General features: G+C 46.4%; 1 protein-coding gene across 1 annotated transcript in view; it reads left to right on the top strand.

Moving 5' to 3' along the window:
• USP35 (ubiquitin specific peptidase 35) overlaps positions 1–16,075 on the top strand; it is a 34,919-nt gene extending 18,844 nt beyond the window's left edge. Inside the window, exons 5-10 of the mRNA XM_063127862.1 lie at positions 808–966; positions 2,774–2,967; positions 5,479–5,572; positions 10,094–10,200; positions 12,487–13,723; positions 15,002–16,075. Of these exons, the coding sequence (XP_062983932.1) occupies positions 808–966; positions 2,774–2,967; positions 5,479–5,572; positions 10,094–10,200; positions 12,487–13,723; positions 15,002–15,172 (1,962 nt within the window). The 3' untranslated portion in view covers positions 15,173–16,075. The remainder of the gene's footprint in view (positions 1–807; positions 967–2,773; positions 2,968–5,478; positions 5,573–10,093; positions 10,201–12,486; positions 13,724–15,001) is intronic.
• The last annotated feature ends 1,133 nt before the right edge of the window (positions 16,076–17,208 follow it).

Genomic DNA, 17,208 nt, shown 5'->3' with positions numbered 1-17,208 from the left:
GTTACAAGGTTCTGGGTGACCGTCTTGGGCATTGCAGGTGGTTCTGGCTGCTGGGTTTGAAGATGGGGGATACTTGGCTCAGCAATACTACAAACGAGAAGGATCTTGGAATTGTTGTAGATCGCAAGCTGAATATGAGCCAACAGTGCGATGTGGCTGCAAGAAAGGCAAATGCTATTTTGGGCTGCATTAATAGAAGTATAGCTTCCAAATCACGTGAGGTACTGGTTCCTCTCTATTCGGCCCTGGTTAGGCCTCATCTAGAGTATTGCGTCCAGTTCTGGGCTCCACAATTCAAGAAGGACGTGGACGAACTGGAGCATGTTCAGAGGAGGGCAACCAGGATGATCAGGGGTCTGGAAACAGCCCTATGAAGAGAGACTGAAAGAACTGGGCATGTTTAGCCTGGAGAAGAGAAGATTGAGGGGAGACATGAGAGCACTTTTCAAATACTTAAAAGGTTGTCACACAGATGAGGCCAGGAGCTCTTCTCGATCATCCCAGAGTGCAGGACATGGAATAACGGGCTCAAGTTAAAGGAAGCCAGATTCCAGCTGGACATCAGGAAAAACTTCCTGACTGTTAGAGCAGTACGACAATGGAACCAGTTACCTAGGGAGGTTGTGGGCTCTCCCACCCTAGAGGCCTTCAAGAGGCAGCTGGACAACCATCTGTCAGGGATGCTTTAGGGTGGATTCCTGCATTGAGCAGGGGGTTGGACTCGATGGCCTTGTAGGCCCCTTCCAACTCTGCTATTCTATGATTCTATGATTCTATGAAACTGACTTTGCTTTGTCCCTTTTTAAGCTTCTCCCGCACATCCCTAGAGTGGTGGCTGCCCTCAACAAGGAGAATTCCAATTCTGCCACCAGCTGTCTGGAGCAACTGGCTGAGCTGGTCCATTGCATGTTCTTCCGTTTCTCGGGATTCCCGGACCTCTACGAACCCGTCGTGGAAGCAATCAAAGTAACCGTTTTCTTTTTTGGGAGGGAGCTGCATGCCACAGACAATGGGGGAAGCACGGCTATGAAGTTTTGAGATGAAACCAAAGGACTCTTTCTCATTAGCGACAACGTTATAGCATGAGCCTGTCTGGGTTTGAGTCTGAGACGTGGGTTCAAGTCCTACCTGAGCCACAAAGGCTTTGAGAAGGTTGCTGCTGGTGGCGGCTGCTGGCCTTGATGTCAGTGGGGCGAAGAAATTACTTCGGGTTTTAGTCGGAACCAGCCAGAACTCTTAATGGAGCTTCCACATCTTGGAGAGCTCCTTTAGAGTTCTGACTAAAACCCGGAGCGGATTCACCACCCCACTGGCATTGGAGCCACCAGCCTACACAGGTTGCTGCCTGTGTGCTTCTGCAGACAGGCGTGCAAAATGGAAGTGTAAGAGGAGACGTGATGGATCAGGCCAATTGAGGGATTGCTTCAAACCAGAGTCTTCTGCCTCGATACGGTTCACGTTCCTGGGAACACCTATCCTAGGCGATTTACGTTCATCCAGCTTCATTGACCGCTTGTGCGAAACGAGGAAAATTTACTTTTCGCCTTAAGGAAAAGGTGCCTTTTCTTTAATTTGGCAAAACGGCTATTCAGGCCTTAACATAAGAAGACCCATGCTGAACCAGATCCAAGGCCTGGTTTGCGGAGTGGCCAACCAGATTACTATGGGAAACCCACAAGCAAAACATGAGCCCACTAGTTAATTGTTGAACATTTTCTTCAACATCAGGAGGTAGCAGGAGGCAAGAAAAGTCTGTTAGGACAGCCAAAGTTAGAAAGCTATTCTGTGGTGACAGGAATGGGGTGAGGGGTTCTCCACCCAAGCCTTGTCTAGTGCCGTCTTTTATGGCTAGCAGTAAAACTGAAATGAGGTATGGAACTCACCTCCACAAGATGTAGCGACGGCCGCCAGTTTGAATGGCTTTAAAAGGCGGCTGGATAAATTCCTGGAGGAGAAGACAATCCATGGCTACTAGACCTGATGGTTATGTGCTACCTCCAGTATCAGAGGCAGTAAGCCTGTGTGCACCCTTTGCTGGGGAACATGGGCGGGAGGGTGCTGTTGCACCCGTGTCCTGCTTGTGGGTTCCTGGTCAACAAATGGTTAGCTATTGTGTGAACAGAGTGCTGGACTAGATGGACCCTTGGTCTGATCCAGCAGGGCTCCTCTTACATTTTTACGTATTACAACAGGGAACAATACCATATTTCTTCGATTCTAAGACGCATTTTTTTCCCCATATAAACATCTCTAAAAATGGGGTGCGTCTTAGAATCGCGGGTCATTTATTATTTCTTAGAATCAAAGCTTTTTTTCCGTTGGTGGTACTGAAATTAGTGTGCGTCTTACAATCGATGGCGTCTTAGAATCGAAGAAATACGGTATATTGTTGTTGGGAAAATTCTTTCCCCACCCCCCTCCTAGCTATTCTGAACATTGCATTTCCGTTCAGAGGGAACAGGTAAATCCTGAGGTGGGTGGGTGGGTGGTGTCAGATGATGTGAGTCCTGCATTGAGCAGGGGGTTGAACTCGATGGCCTTATAGGCCCCTTTCAACTCAACTATTCTATGATTCTATGTCAGCGTCCCTGCTAATATATTCTTATGCATTAGCAGCGTCTGAGGTTAAAAGCAAAGATTGCTGATAACAAATCACCAAATTTGCTGCATTCGCAAGCTCACGGCAAGGCCCCTCAAACAGCCTGCTGTCTGTTCAAGTAGCTGCTAAATCTGCACTCTAACTCTGCTCATTTGGTCCCTTTCTCCTTCGAAGGCCCTGCCAATTCCCAACGAAGACCGAATTAAACATCTGCTTGGGCAGAACGCTTGGACTTCCCAGAAGAACGAATTGGCCAGTTTTTATCCCCGCCTGGCTTCCAAGTCTGAAACAGGGAAAATAGGGTTAATTAACCTGGGGAACACCTGCTACATGAACAGCATCATCCAAGCTCTCTTCATGGCCTCAGAGTAGGTTTCTGTCCTGCCTTTGTGCCTCTGCTTTCTCTTCCGACCCTTGGTCGATCATTTTAGCCGTTTTGAGTTTTATTGTATACACTCAGGAGTTCTAATTTCGCCTTCATATGTGAAGTGGGGAAGAGCTGGCCCGCCCATGAAGCAGGGTGAGGTGCCAACTTCAGGTGGCAGAGCAGGTGGAGCAACAAATTGAGCTGCACCCTCCTGCTCTTGCCAGGAGAACCCCCTGCCACCGCACCTCTGTCTCCTGAGCAAACAGCCAGCAGGGTTTGCTTCCCTCCCCGAGAGCCACCAGTTGGAAGAAGCGGCCGTGGTGCTCTCGTGAGAGCTTGCAAGGATTTGCTTGTGCATCTTGCAAAACCCGGGAGGTCTCTTGCAAAACTGGGCAAGTTCCTGTAAGCCAGCCTTCCTCAACCTGGGGCGCTCCAGATGTGTTGGACTACAACTCTCAGAATGCCCCAGCCAGCTGGCTGGGGCATTCTGGGAGATGCAGTCCAACACATCTGGAGCGCCCCAGGTTGAGGAAGGCTGCTGTAAGCCCTTGTGAGACCCCAGGTGGTCTCTTCTTCTGGACTCAGAGTTGGTGCCAAAAATAAGGGGGGGGGCACAGGACAGGGGATGGAGAGCTCGATGTGGTGGCAAGGGATGCAAGGCAGCTGGAGAAGGGGCGTGGTGTGGCAGTGCGCGTTCTTTGCCGCTTCAAGCACACCAGGGCGGAGGTGGGCCAGAATCTCTGTGTCTCAAAAGTGAGCAAATCCTCATTGGCTAAGAAAACCATTCTCCCCTTGGCAAAATTCACACTGATTTTGAGCTTCTTCTTCTTTTTTTTTTAACATGCATACATAAATGTGTATATATCCATAGCAATGAATACATATGATATGCATATAGATGAAAATACAACTTACTAGCAGTGTTACATAGGCTTCAGCAAAAGTGGTCCAGATAGCCAAATAAGTATTCATTTGAAAGTGTGCCACCCATTTGACACCCATTCAGATGTTGAAAGCATTGTTATCTTTCCAATGCTGGATTAGCTGTCAAGAGGGCACAGAGAATCCATTCACGCTGACCATAAATTTCCATGAAGCAAGTAGATAATTTTAAAGAGTGTGTACATCAGCAAATATTAAAGACTGTTCCAGTACAAGATTTATCCGTATAACAACCTCTTACCAAAAAGAGGCAACTATTGGACATTGCCAAAACATATGCTTAAAAGAAACATTCGCTGCATTGCACCACCAGCAATTAGCCAAGTTAGACAATCCCTTTTTAAAAACATCTTGCATTGTCCAATAGACATAACACAAATGTTTTTTTCTGAGTAAGTCGCAACCTACGATCCATAGACACGATAGCTACAGATGCAAAATAGCGATCCACTGATTAGCAGAATGGGACAATCCAATTCCCTATACCATTCCTGCTTAATACCCTATTATATTATATTATATTATATTATATTATATTATATTATATTCATCAATAACAAGTATTTATAGATGTGGATAGAGAATTCCTTTGCCTCAATAAGTGCTTCCAATAATGACAGAGACTCTGATAGGGGGGTTGGACTCGATGGCCTTATAGGCCCCTTCCAACTCTGCTATTCTATGATTCTATAATGCTGTAACCGCCACCGGGCCATACCTAGATACTAACAAATGCTTCAGCTGCAAGTATTGCCAGTGTGCCAATAGCTGACAAATGATCATTGGCAGGAAAGATAGAAATTGACAAGAAGTCATCAGCGGTTGATCCAAAGGGGGAAAAAAAACTCCTTATCTGTCCATGTCAGCTGCAAAAACATTTTCTTACCCATTTTTAGATCCGGATTGCTCCGTAAAGTCAATTTAGCCCGAGAAAACTGGACGGAAGTGTAATTGACATGTCGGTATAGGCCACAGATCTCCAACCAATGGTGCTTTGCTTTCGTTGAGAGTCGGAGCCTGTATTGGGCAGGCCGCACGGAGCCTGTTTTAAATTCCCCCATGCGAAGTGGCCACAGGGCAAAGTGTTCATGTGCGGTGGGTAGGGCGCATGGATCCACACTGTAGATGTGAGGAGCTTATGGCGTAGACAAAATCTCCCATCCCATGCGCTCCAACTGCCACTCAACTCTTACTGCAGTTGTTACTCACGACTGCAAGGTTTTGTGTGTGCATATACGTGTGCAGTGTTCATTTGTATTTGTGTGTGTGTGGCGGGGGGGTTGATCAGTTTTGGGAGGCTCAGGCTTCCCTTTATAAACTTTAATGTGGCTTTTTATGAGCCTGATGCCTCCGCTGCCAGTGGGTCAGTGAATCCGCTCCGGGTTTCACTCAGAACCAGTCAGAACTCTAAGGGAGCTACTAGTCCTGATGGATACCTTCTTTAGAATTCTGACTGGTTCTGACTGAAACCTGGAGCGGATCTACTGCCCCACTGGCATCGGAGCCACCAGCCTCCACTGTAACCGCTACACTTCCCATTTTTATTTTTTATTTTAAATTTCTTTTCAAGCTTCAGGCGTTCGGTGCTGAATTTAGCGGAGGACAATTCCCAGCCCCTGATGGCGAAGCTGCGTTGGCTGTTTGCCTTTCTAGAACACAGTCAGGTACGTATTCATGATCCTAACATTTCTTTTGTAAACAGCACAGACAGCTTCGGCTATGGGGTGGTATAGAAATTTAAGAAATAATAATAATAATAATAATAATAATAATAATAATAATAATAATAATAATGCTTTTTGATCGTCCAAAGCATTTATTTATTTATTTATTTATTTTATTACATTTATATACTGCCCCACAGCCGAAGCTCTCTGGGTGGTTTACAACAATTAAAAATAGTAAACATTAAAAGTATACAAAATTTAAAAACCATCAAAAACATAAAAAACAGTATAAAAACAACAGTATCCATTTAAAAACAACAATTCTGGGGTCCATTAAAAACAAACTTAACGTTGTTAAATGCTGTTAAAATGCCTGGGAGAAGAGAAAAGTCTTGACCTGGCGCCGAAAAGATAACAACGTTGGCGCCAGGCAAGCCTCATCGGGAAGATCATTCCACAGTTGGGGGGCCACCACTGAAAAGGCCCTCTCCCTTGTTGCCATCCTCCGAGCTTCCCTCGAAGTTGGCACTCGGAGGAGGACCTTAGATGTTGAGCGCAGTGTACGGGTAGGTTCATGTCGGGAGAGGCGTTCCATCAGGTATTGCGGTCCCAAGCCATGTAGAGCTTTATAGGTTAAAACCAGCACCATGAATTGGGCTCGGAAACATATAGGCAGCCAATGCAAGCGGGCCAGAATCGGTGTTATATGCTCAAACCTCCCTGTTCCAGCTATCAATCTGGCCGCCGCATTTTGCACAAGCTGCAGCTTCCGGACCGTCTTCAAAGGCTGCCCCATGTAGAGGGCATTGCAGTAATCTAATTTGGAAGTTACCAGAGTATGGACAACTGAAGCTAGGTTATCCCTGTCCAGATAGGGGCGTAGCTGGGCCACCAACCGGAGTTGGTAGAAAGCACTCTGTGCCACCAAAACTACCTCAGCCTCAAGTGACAAAGATGGTTCTAGGAGAACCCCCAAGCTACGAACCTGCTCCTTCAGGGGGAGTGCAACCCCATCCAGAACCGGTTGAACGCCCCCCATCCGATCAGACAGCACAGCACAGACAGCTTCGGCTATGGGGTGGTATAGAAATGTAATAAATAATAATAATAATGCTTTTTGATCGTCCAAAGCATTTTTGCCTACATTACGACAGTCACAGTTACAACAGCCCTGTAAAGCAGGTCGGTATCATTACCCCCACATTCCAGATGAGGTGAAGAGAGAGGGAACGGAAGCTGAGAGGGGGTAGCTTGGCCCAAAGCCCCCTAGTTAAATATAAAGTTGGGGACTTCCTGGCTCATAGCTCACACGCAGGGGTGTGATTCAGGTTTTGCAATGCAATTCTCTACATGCCTTCTCGCGTCCCATTGTGTTCAGTACGGTTCGCTTCCAGGTAAGAGGGTGTAAGATTGCGGTCTCTGTTTCCGGCTCTGGAAACCATGGTTTGGAGATTTGGATGAACCAGCAAACTGTGGTTTGCTTTGAACCAGGATTAGAGGGAGGGATTTGTCATGTGTGCGTTGGGGTGCTACTTGTTCACATTCCTTCTGTTTTTATCCTTTCCTTCTTCCATGGAGCTCAGAGTGACATATATGCTTCTTCGTAGTAATAGCAGTAGTATAATTTTTAACCCGCCTTTCAGGGTGCACAAGGTGGCTTACAAAAAACATGTACATACAGTTAGAATTAAACACATACATGCACATGCACACACACACACACACACTACTACTAGTAGTAGTAGTAGCAGCTAACGCATTTTAAGCACCAAATGCGGACTGGAATAAATGAGTCTCCAGTTGTTGTTTTTAAAAGCCAGCAGTGATGGAGTCATATGTACCTCTCTGGGCAGGGAGTTCCTAGGGTCTGGAGCCACCACTGAGAAAGCCCTGCCCCTAGTACCCACCAGCTTAATGGTCCTTGCTAGTGGACCATCCTCACGACAACCCTGTGAGGTAGGTTAGGCTGAGAGAATGACCGGCCCAAGGTCGGCCAGTGACCTTCACGGCTGAACTCTGGCCTTCTTCATCATAGTCCAACATTCTAACCACCAGACAACGCTAACCACTACACCACAATGCCTGAACCATCCCTTAGCTGCTCCGTCCCGCAAACTCTGTTGTCCTGCCTGTAACTGAATGCAGTTGAAGTGTTCTCTGGATAGTCCTCTGGATAGACAGGGTGTTGAACCTGAACCCAAAGGAGTTTAGTTGGGGCTTGCAAATTTTGGGATAGGAGCAGTGGAGGCTGGTGGCTCTGATGTCAGTGGGGTGGTGAATCCGGCTTTCAGTCAGAACCAGTCAGAACTCTTAAGCAGCTAGCTCCTTTAGAATTCTGGCTGGTTCTGATTGAAACCTGGAGCAGATTCACCACCCCACTGACATCGAGCCACCAGCCTCCACTGTGTAGGTGTGAATGGTTAAAGACGGTTCGGAAGCTGCAGCTCGTGCAAAATGCAGCGGCCAGATTGATTTCGGGAACCAGAAGGTTCGACCATGTAACACCTGCTCTGGTCCGCTTGCACTGGCTGCCTGTATGTTTCCGAGCCCAATTCAAGGTGCTGGTTTTGACCTATGAAGCCTTACACGGCTTGGGACCACAATACCTGACGGAACGCCTCTCCCGACGTGAATATACCTGGTCACTACGTTCAACATCTAAGGTTCTCCTCCGGGAGAGGCTCGGAGTGTGGCAACGAGGGACAGGGCCTTTCCGGTGGTGGCCCCCAGACTATGGAACGATCTCCCTGACGAGGCTCGCCCCTGGCACCAACGCTGCTATCTTTCCGGCGCCAGGTTAAGACTTTCCTCTTTGCCCAGGCATATGGAGGCACATCCTAATCACCCACATGTTTATTTTTAATGGTTTTTAATGCTTTATGTATGTATGTTCTGTGTTTTAGAATTTTAAATGTTTTATACTTGTTTTTATCTCAATTCTAGAATTTCTGTAAACCGCCCAGAGAGCATTAGCGATGGGGGCAGTATATAAGTGTAATTAATTAATTGATTAATTAATTAAAATAAAGCAGCCTTCCCCAACCTGGGGTCCTCCACATGTGCTCTATCTACTACAGCTTCCAGTATTCCTGACCATTGGCCATGCAGGCTGTAGCTGATGGGAATTAAAGTCCAAAAGTTCTGGTGAGCACCAGTTGGAGAAGGGTGGTTTAAGGAATGCCGCAACCCTAACCTCAGCAACCATTAAAGCCACCTGGAAAATAGCCAGTTGGGACATATTTTTACTGATTTAGGTCAGGAGGGGTCACTCTCTGGGGATCCAAAGGCTCCATTCCTCCGTGTCCCTGCTGCTGCTGCACTGCTGAATTCACTGCCAAAGTTCAACAGTGCAGCAGCGCCATCCCCCCCCCCCCAAAAAAGCAGCATTTTCTCTTTAAAACATGCCAGATGCTCCACCTTCCACAACGGCAGCGGAGACCACAGACACTATTTTTTTAAAAAAATATATCCAGGCATTTTACTTACAGTACCATTAAGAGCAGGGTACAAATTTAAAACAATCTAATCTAGAAATTCAGCAAATGCAAACCTTTCCCCCCCCCCACACACACACATGGCCAATACACCAATTATGGAGCATTAATATCCCATAAGGTTAATTTTAAAGTGCAGGTAAACACGGCAGACTTTGTTTGGTATCTAAAGACACCAGCAACAATGCTTTTCATCCGTTCGCCATTCTGCCTTCCCCCACTTCTTTCTATTTTAGATCCATCATTGTCACTTGAGGCTCAGGTGACCTCAGTGTCACGGAGTGCCTTCTACAAACTCCAGTTGGTGGCTCAGCTATGCCCTTATCTAGACAGGGATAACCTGGCTTCAGTTGTCCATGCTCTGGTAACCTCCAAGTTAGATTACTGCAATGTGCTCTACGTAGGGCTGCCTTTGAAGATGGTTCGGAAGCTGCAGCTCGTGCAAAATGCAGCGGCCAGATTGATTTCGGGAACCAGAAGGTTCGACCGTATAACACCTGCTCTGGTCCGCTTGCACTGGCTGCCTGTATGTTTCCGAGCCCAATTCAAGGTGCTGGTTTTGACCTATAAAGCCTTACACGGCTTGGGACCACAATACCTGATGGAACGCCTCTCCTGACATGAATATACCCGGTCACTACGTTCAACATTTTAGGTCCTCCTCCAGGTGCCTACTCCGAGAGGGACAGGGCCTTTTTGGTGGTGGCCCCCAAACTTTGGAATAATCTCCCTGACGAGGCTCGCCTGGCACCAACGCTGCTATCTTTCCGGCACCAGGTTAAGACTTTCCTCTTTGCCCAGGCATATGGCGGCACATCTTAATCACCCACATGTTTAGTTTTTTTTTAAAACGGTTTTTATTACTTTATTTGTGTATGTTCTGTGTTTTAGAATTTTAAATTTTGTATAACCGTTTTTATCTTAATTTTAGAATTTCTGTAAACTGCCCAGAGAGCCCTTGCTATGAGAGCGGTATATAAGTGCAATAAATAAATAAATAAATATTTTCCCCCATCTCTGCCAGCGGCCAGCCATCTCACCCGAATGCTTTTTTTCGGCTTCATGGCCTCCCTGGTTCACCCGGGGAGCGCAGCAGGACTGCTCCGAATACCTGAAGTATCTCCTCGATCGGTAAGTTGGCTCCATCTTAGAGAATCATGGGTGCGTTGGGGAACCTTTCATTTTGGTGAACTGCCCAAAGAGTTTTGTCTATGGAGTTGTATCTTATATAAGGATACGGTACCGTATCGCTTATCAGTCAAGATCTATCGGACTGATTTTGCGCGTTTTTGTTTTAAACTGAAGCTCGAGCGGTGTAGACGTGCACAACATTTCGAAACCTCTCAAAAGTTCAAAGCTTGAGCTTTAATAGCCTAACGGTAGCTGAGTTTAGACGACACGTTTCTCAACTGTGGTTTTAGAACTCTACTGTGGAGTTTTTACACCGCTGTTGAGAAATGTGATGTCTGGCGGGAAAACTCCACCCTATGGTGGAGGTTTTTTGGAAAACACAAATCAGTAGAAAAAAACTTATCCTGACCCCTTGCAATAAAGACGATGAGATGGGAGAAAGGGGTGGGTATATTGGTGACCATTATCACTGTCAATAGTCACATGTAATATGAAAGTGACTCAAATATTTAGAAAACTTTTAATATACTGAGCAAGATAGCTGCTCTGTATAGTTCAAGTATATATAGAAACTATATGGTAATACATTAAAACTTTAAAAGAGACAATAAAAAACCAAAAACAATTAAAAAACAAAACAAATGTGTTTCGACCATGCAAGGTCTTCTTCAGTGATCTAATGAAATACACTATTTCTTTGATTCTAAGACACACTTCCCCCCCCCATATAAACATCTCTAAAAATGGGGTGTGTCTTAGAATCGCGGGTGTGTCTTAGGTTTTTTTTTTTTCTGTTGGTGGTACTGAAATTAGTATGCGTCTTTCAATCGATGGCATCTTACAATCGAAGAAATACGGTATACATAAACATGAAGTGTAGACAGTTATTTTTGAAGTGTCATAGCCTAAAATTTATTTTATTTATTATTATTTAAGGATTTTTATGCCGCCATTCAGCCAAAAAAGGCTCTCACGGCAGCTTACAAAAGTATTTCTTGACAGTCCCTGCCCACAGGCTTACAATCTAAAAGACATGACACAAAAGGAAAGGGGATTGGGAGGGAGGAGGAGGAGGGGGGAAAGGAAAGCAAATTCAGGCACTACAATCTTAGTTGGAAAGTTCAGCAGTTACAGGTGACAGCAGGAGGGAGGGGGCTCTCAGCTGGAGCTGGACCCAGGCACGGTGGAGAGGTGCCTGGCTGCTGCTTCCTCCCTCACTGGTGGCCTCTCTGGTGACATTATATTAGCTACATTCATATTAGTGGTGGAAAACACTCCATGCAGAAAATCCACACTGTGCAGAGGAGAATTCCTGCAGAACTGTTGTGTTAGGTGTTGTGTGGCGGACTCTGTGGAGTTTTCCATTGAGTTGACTTTTCCCACTGGCTACAGAGTTCCCTGGCAAGAGTGGCAAAAGGAACAAGTGTCACTCTAGGAGAGCCACCAGGATTGTGGGGTTTGTTTGTTTTTTGGCAGTAATGGCTGATGGGATATCATCGGGAGGAGAGATGGCGGAGGAACTGTCAATCAAACGTCACGATGGATTTTACTCAAGAGCATGGTAGCCCATGTTCACACAACAGTGGAATTAGAATATGTTGTGTGGGGAGTACCCCCTAAAAACTCAACTGTTGAGTGAAGTTTTCACACTGCGTTGACTACCATGCTGTCTGAACATAAGATCATAAGAACCTAAGAAGTGCCCTGCTGGATCAGACCGAGGGTCCATCTAGTCCAGCACTCTGTTCACACAGTGGCCAACCAGCCATCGGCCAGGGATGACCAAGCAGGACATGGTGCAACAGCACCCTCCCACCCATGTTCCCCAGCAACTGGTGCACACAGGCTTATTGCCTTGAATAAACTGAGCCACCATGTTTCCGTGCCCTGGCCAGGAGCCTGCGGCAGTCAGGGAACTACAGCTCCCACTATCTCTGAGCTGTGCAGGCGTGTAGGAAGAAAAACACTTACTGTAGGTGAGGCAGGAGGAAAAGAGGGCCCTTGTGCTCTCACAGCAGCCATATTGGTGGCAGGGATTGGTGGTGAATGTTCTGAGGTGGTGGTGGAGAAGGAAAAGAAATATAATACGTGAAAGAAATGAAATTATCCTTTTCCTTGAATGTTTAACTACAACACTTGTGGCGCCTTAGAGACAATACACTATATTCTGTCGTAAGCTTTCACAGACACTGTCCGCTTCATCAGATGTCCATGAAAGCTTATATCAAGGAAGGGTGTCTCTCTCGATATTCCTCAGTGCATCTTTTCTCTCAATCCCCCCAAAAGGCTCCACGAAGAAGAGAGAACAGGAAGAAGAATTTACCAGAAACTCAAAGAGTCCACCCTGATGTCTCAAGCTGACCCACTGCACTCCGCAAACAAGACTCTAGTTGAAAAAATGTTTGGTGGCAAAATTAAGACGAAAATCCGTTGTCTGAAGTGCCTAAAAGTCTCCTCAAGAGAAGAAGCCTTCACTGACCTCTCCTTGGCTTTCCCACCAGCTGATAAGCATGTGCCTAAACCCACTGGCAGTACCTCAGTTTTACCTGTAGAAGAAATGGGCCCACAGACCACCCAGCCAAGCGCAGAAGTGAAAAGTAGGCCGAGCGATTCTCCAAGGAGATCAGGGAAGCTCACCCCACCTGGAGAGGGTCCTTCCAAAGTGTTGCCGGTTGAAACGTTGAGGCCAGAAGGTCAAGAGATGTCTTTCCCTTTGAGATCCGAGCGAGATGCCTTTGGTGTGAAGCCTGACGAAGACTCGGTGTTGACTTTGCGGGAGCAAGTTTGTGGTGCAGAGGGGTCCAGATCCGTCCCTGACTTGATCAATTACTTCTTATCGCCCGAGACGCTGACCGCGGAGAACCGATATCACTGTGAAAATTGTGCGTCCCTTCAAGATGCAGAGAAGCTGGCCGAACTCACCGAGGGGCCTCACTACCTCATCCTCACCCTGCTGAGGTTCTCCTTCGACCTCAGAGCCATGAGGAGAAAGAAGATCCTTGACAACGTCTCGGTCCCGTTGGTGTTGAAGCTGCCCATCCTGACGTCCTCGGAGGAATTGAGCAGTGGTGCTCCAACGAGGAGCGGTGGGCGAGCTTCACCGTGCAAGGGCTTTGCTTCAGTGGTGTATGACCTCTGCAGCGTGGTGGTGCATTCTGGAGTCTCCTCAGAGAGTGGCCATTACTACTGCTATGCCAGGGAGTGTGAAGATGTTGCCACAGAAAGCGACCCAAAGGGTGCTTCTGTGAACATCACCGCAGAGAAACCTTCGGATGTTGCGATCCAGTGGTACCTCTTCAACGACACCAGGGTCTCCTTCTCGTCTTTCGAGTCGGTTAGCAATGTGACCTCCTTCTTGCCCAAGGACACCGCTTATCTGCTGTTCTACAGACAGAGGATGATTCAGTCAAAAAACACGGGGCACGAGACCGCTGCAGAGTCTGCCTGGGTGAATGGAGACTTGCATTCTCCAGATAAAAGCCTGATGGAAGCCATTGAGAAGGATAACATTCTCTACTTGCAGGTAACTTTTACTAGCTCTGCTTATTGGCTACCATCTGCATGCAACACTAAGCTATGGTTTATGATAAATGTGGTTTGTTGCTTTAGCCATGAATTTTCTTGCAGACGAGGAAACAAACCGTGGCTTGCTTTATTTATTTTATTTATCACATTTCATTTCCCTATTTCTGATTTGCTTCTCACCTGCCAATTTTGCTAGCCTTCAGAAGGGTTTTGTTTTCAGACTTCTCTTCCCAGGCACTTCTGTTTCTGGACAGACAGCAACGCAAACAAGCCAGCTATAATATATATTGTATTTTATATTAGGGTTTTATACTGTTGTTTTATACTTTGAATGTTTTTTTTTTTAAATTATGAACCGCCCAAAGAGCTCCAGCAATTTGGCGGTATAGAAATGTAATAAATAAATAAATAAATAAATAAGCCACGGTTCTGCTTTGAGATAGCATGACAAGCCATGGTTTAAACAAGCCAAAAACAAACCATGGCTTCTATTTGTAGTTTCTGGACCTGTTCAGATGACACTTCAGGCTTTGTGGTTAGCGAAACTGTGGTTAGCACTAACTACTGGCTGTGCTCTCGCACACAACCCTTTAAGCCACGGTTAGAGCTGCTAACCCTGCTGCAGATGGGTAGAGCTGGGCAGAGGGGGCCAGTTGGCATGGGCCTATGATTTTGAGTGGGCCTACTCTGAGTCCCCCTGGGCAAAGTCGCTTGATTTTTCTGTTGTTGATGATGAATTTGCCCAAAGAAAAGCACGTAAAGCATTTCTGAATGTGAAGAAGTGATGTCTTATATACATCTTGAATAAAAGTGCTTGCCATTACCTTTTTTATAAATCATTCTAGTTCGTATGTATTTAGAACTGGTTAAAAAATACTTAATGAGCATTTTGAAATGGGGCCAACATTTCCCATCTGGCCTGGGCCTACTACCAGCTTTGCCCGGCCCTGCAGACGGGCAGACTGTGGTTAGCGAGTGAGCAGGGTTTAGCAAAATGCGTTGCACAAGACACCTTAAACCCTGTGCTTAACCAGATGCCTTAACCAGCAGGGTTTACTGTGTCTTCCAAACAGGTCCTATAGCCGGTTCATTTGTGGGAATGTGTTGGGACACAACGACAAGCTAGATTTCAACACACCACACCATAGCTTAGCATTGTGTGCCAACCCGACCATTATTCATCATAATCTTTATTCTTCTCTTCTTAATGAACTTGCGATGGATTTGCCTGCTTGAGTTTGTTTTTATGTGCTTGTCATTTTTCCCCGCCTCATAGGAGCAGGAAAAGGAAGCCAGAAGCCGAAGTGCCTACATTTCCGCCTTGCCCAAATCCCCTCTTTGGTGGAAGGACTTTGACAGGGACGACAATGACGACGGTTCCTCAGGAGGTTGCGGGCACGATCCCGGCGGAGGAGGATCGAGCTCTTTTCATGGACTTGTCTTCTAGCCAGGCCACGTTTGCCTGACACTCAAATGGCTAACACTGTAACCATCAAGCAAGACTCCTCAGCACTCAAGACTTTGGGCTTTGAATTCTTAAGACCAGGAATACTAGGCCCGCCATGGGCGGAGACAGTATTACCAAACGGTTGGACCCTCATGCCCATTGATCTCTGGGAACTGTAGTTTTCTGACAGGGTGGTGGACAGTAAATTCTCAGCCCTCCTCCCAGAACTACACTTCCTAGGCTTTGCAGAAGGAAGATGTAATACTGTCCAACTTAGTTCGTAGCGTATTGAAATGAACCCACCGACATCCACTCTCTCCTCATAGAAATGTGGGGAAATCCTTACATGACATCCCTTCACCGTCGTCTTTTCTGTCAATTCAGGGACTACAGTACCATAAGCTGGGCTTAATCGACGACTTAAGGAAATTGCTACCGACACAAACTCTGTCGCGCGATACCTTTACAAAGCAAAAGTGTAGCTGTGTTAGGAGGTTGAATTGTTGAGCTGGTTTGAATCATCGTTCTCCATGGATAAGTTGAGTGAAATGAGGTCGAAGGAAGTGGCAGCTTTTGGAGGTAAAACAATAAGGAGGTTTATTTAGGCAAAAGGGCAAAGACGTTAATGATCAGGTCTAGCCTTTGGTGTTTAGATTCCCTAGGTGGGTAACATGAGGCCCGTGAGCCACATGTAGGCCCTATGGGGCCCGCCATCACTGCACCAACGAAATTTGCGGTGGCAGCAGCAACAACGAAACCGTTTACTGCTGAATTTCGGTGCCAAACCACGACCGAGTGGTGAAACGGCCCCTATTTTGCTGGAGAACAAGCTAAAGTTGGCCTTTTTACTGCTCCAAAGAGGTTTCTGCTGCTAAAATTTAACAGCAAACTGCCAGGTTATTTTGGCTGAATTCTATGGGGCAGCAAAAATTCCCCCACGGATCCTCCAAAGTTGCCCATCCCTGCCCTTGGTTAAATATTAAAATGGGACCCATGCTGTTCCCCCCTGCCTCTCCTCTTTCCTTGTCCTGGATCTTGAAGCTTCTCAACCTGGTAGCCCTTTCTCAATCTTCCACCATTGTCCTGTGGCATACTAGGGCCCCAGTAAGATTTTCTCTCCCACTTATTGCCGTGTTGGGAAGGGTAACTCCTGCCTCTTGGCTTCTGTAGCAAAAGAGCTGCCCTTTCCCCAGGGCTGCCCTAGAGAATCACTTAGGGATGTTTCACATTACGGCTGGTCCTGACCTGTGACTTCCCTATGAGGTTTTTTTTCTTTTCTTTTAAGGTATTGAGCTGACTGTCCTGGTTTGGGACTATTGTTTGCCCCACTCAGTGCGTTAGTAGACTGTGGGTCCTACAGCTGTCTCTGAAGTATATTATGACAGAGGTTGGTAATTTATCTATCTATCTATATAGCAGATTTAAAAACTCCATGGCTGTAACCCAGATGTGTTTTACTCTGGGAAATCCCTGCTAATGAGCTCAGTTCATTCGTTGTCCAACTCTAGGGTTACCGGCTGGCTAATATTTTAAATTTCTATACAACGGAATAAACTAATATATATAAATGCAAAAATTGCCTCTTGTGTGTGTGTGTGTGTGTGTGTGCGTGCGCGCGCCTTGAAACAGGACAGACCAAAGGATGTTCTACATAACGGAGCAAATAGTTAAACTATGGAATTTGCTACCTCAAGACACACTGATGGCCACCAACTTGGAACGCCTTTGAAAGGGGGATTAGACAAATTCATGGAGGATAAGGCTGCCATAGAATCATAGAATAGTAAAGTTGGAAGGGGCCTATAAGGCCATTGAGTCCAGTGCCCTGTTCATTGCAGGAATCTATGTTAAAGCATCCCTGACAGATGGCTGTCCAGCTGCCTCTTGAAGGCCTCTAGCGTGGGAGAGCCTACGACCTCCCTAGGTCATTAGTTCCATTGTCGTACTGCTCTAACAGCCGGAATCTGGCTTCTAGGCCTTATATATCTGTATATTACTTTCAGGATCCTCTTCATACCCGTTTTTGGGGGACATGG

This window comes from Elgaria multicarinata, chromosome 5, assembly GCF_023053635.1.
Source record: "Elgaria multicarinata webbii isolate HBS135686 ecotype San Diego chromosome 5, rElgMul1.1.pri, whole genome shotgun sequence".
In the NCBI taxonomy this organism is placed as follows: Eukaryota; Metazoa; Chordata; class Lepidosauria; order Squamata; family Anguidae; genus Elgaria; species Elgaria multicarinata.
Note: the sequence above shows the minus strand (reverse complement) of the source record. Positions and strands in the feature narration are given on the sequence as shown.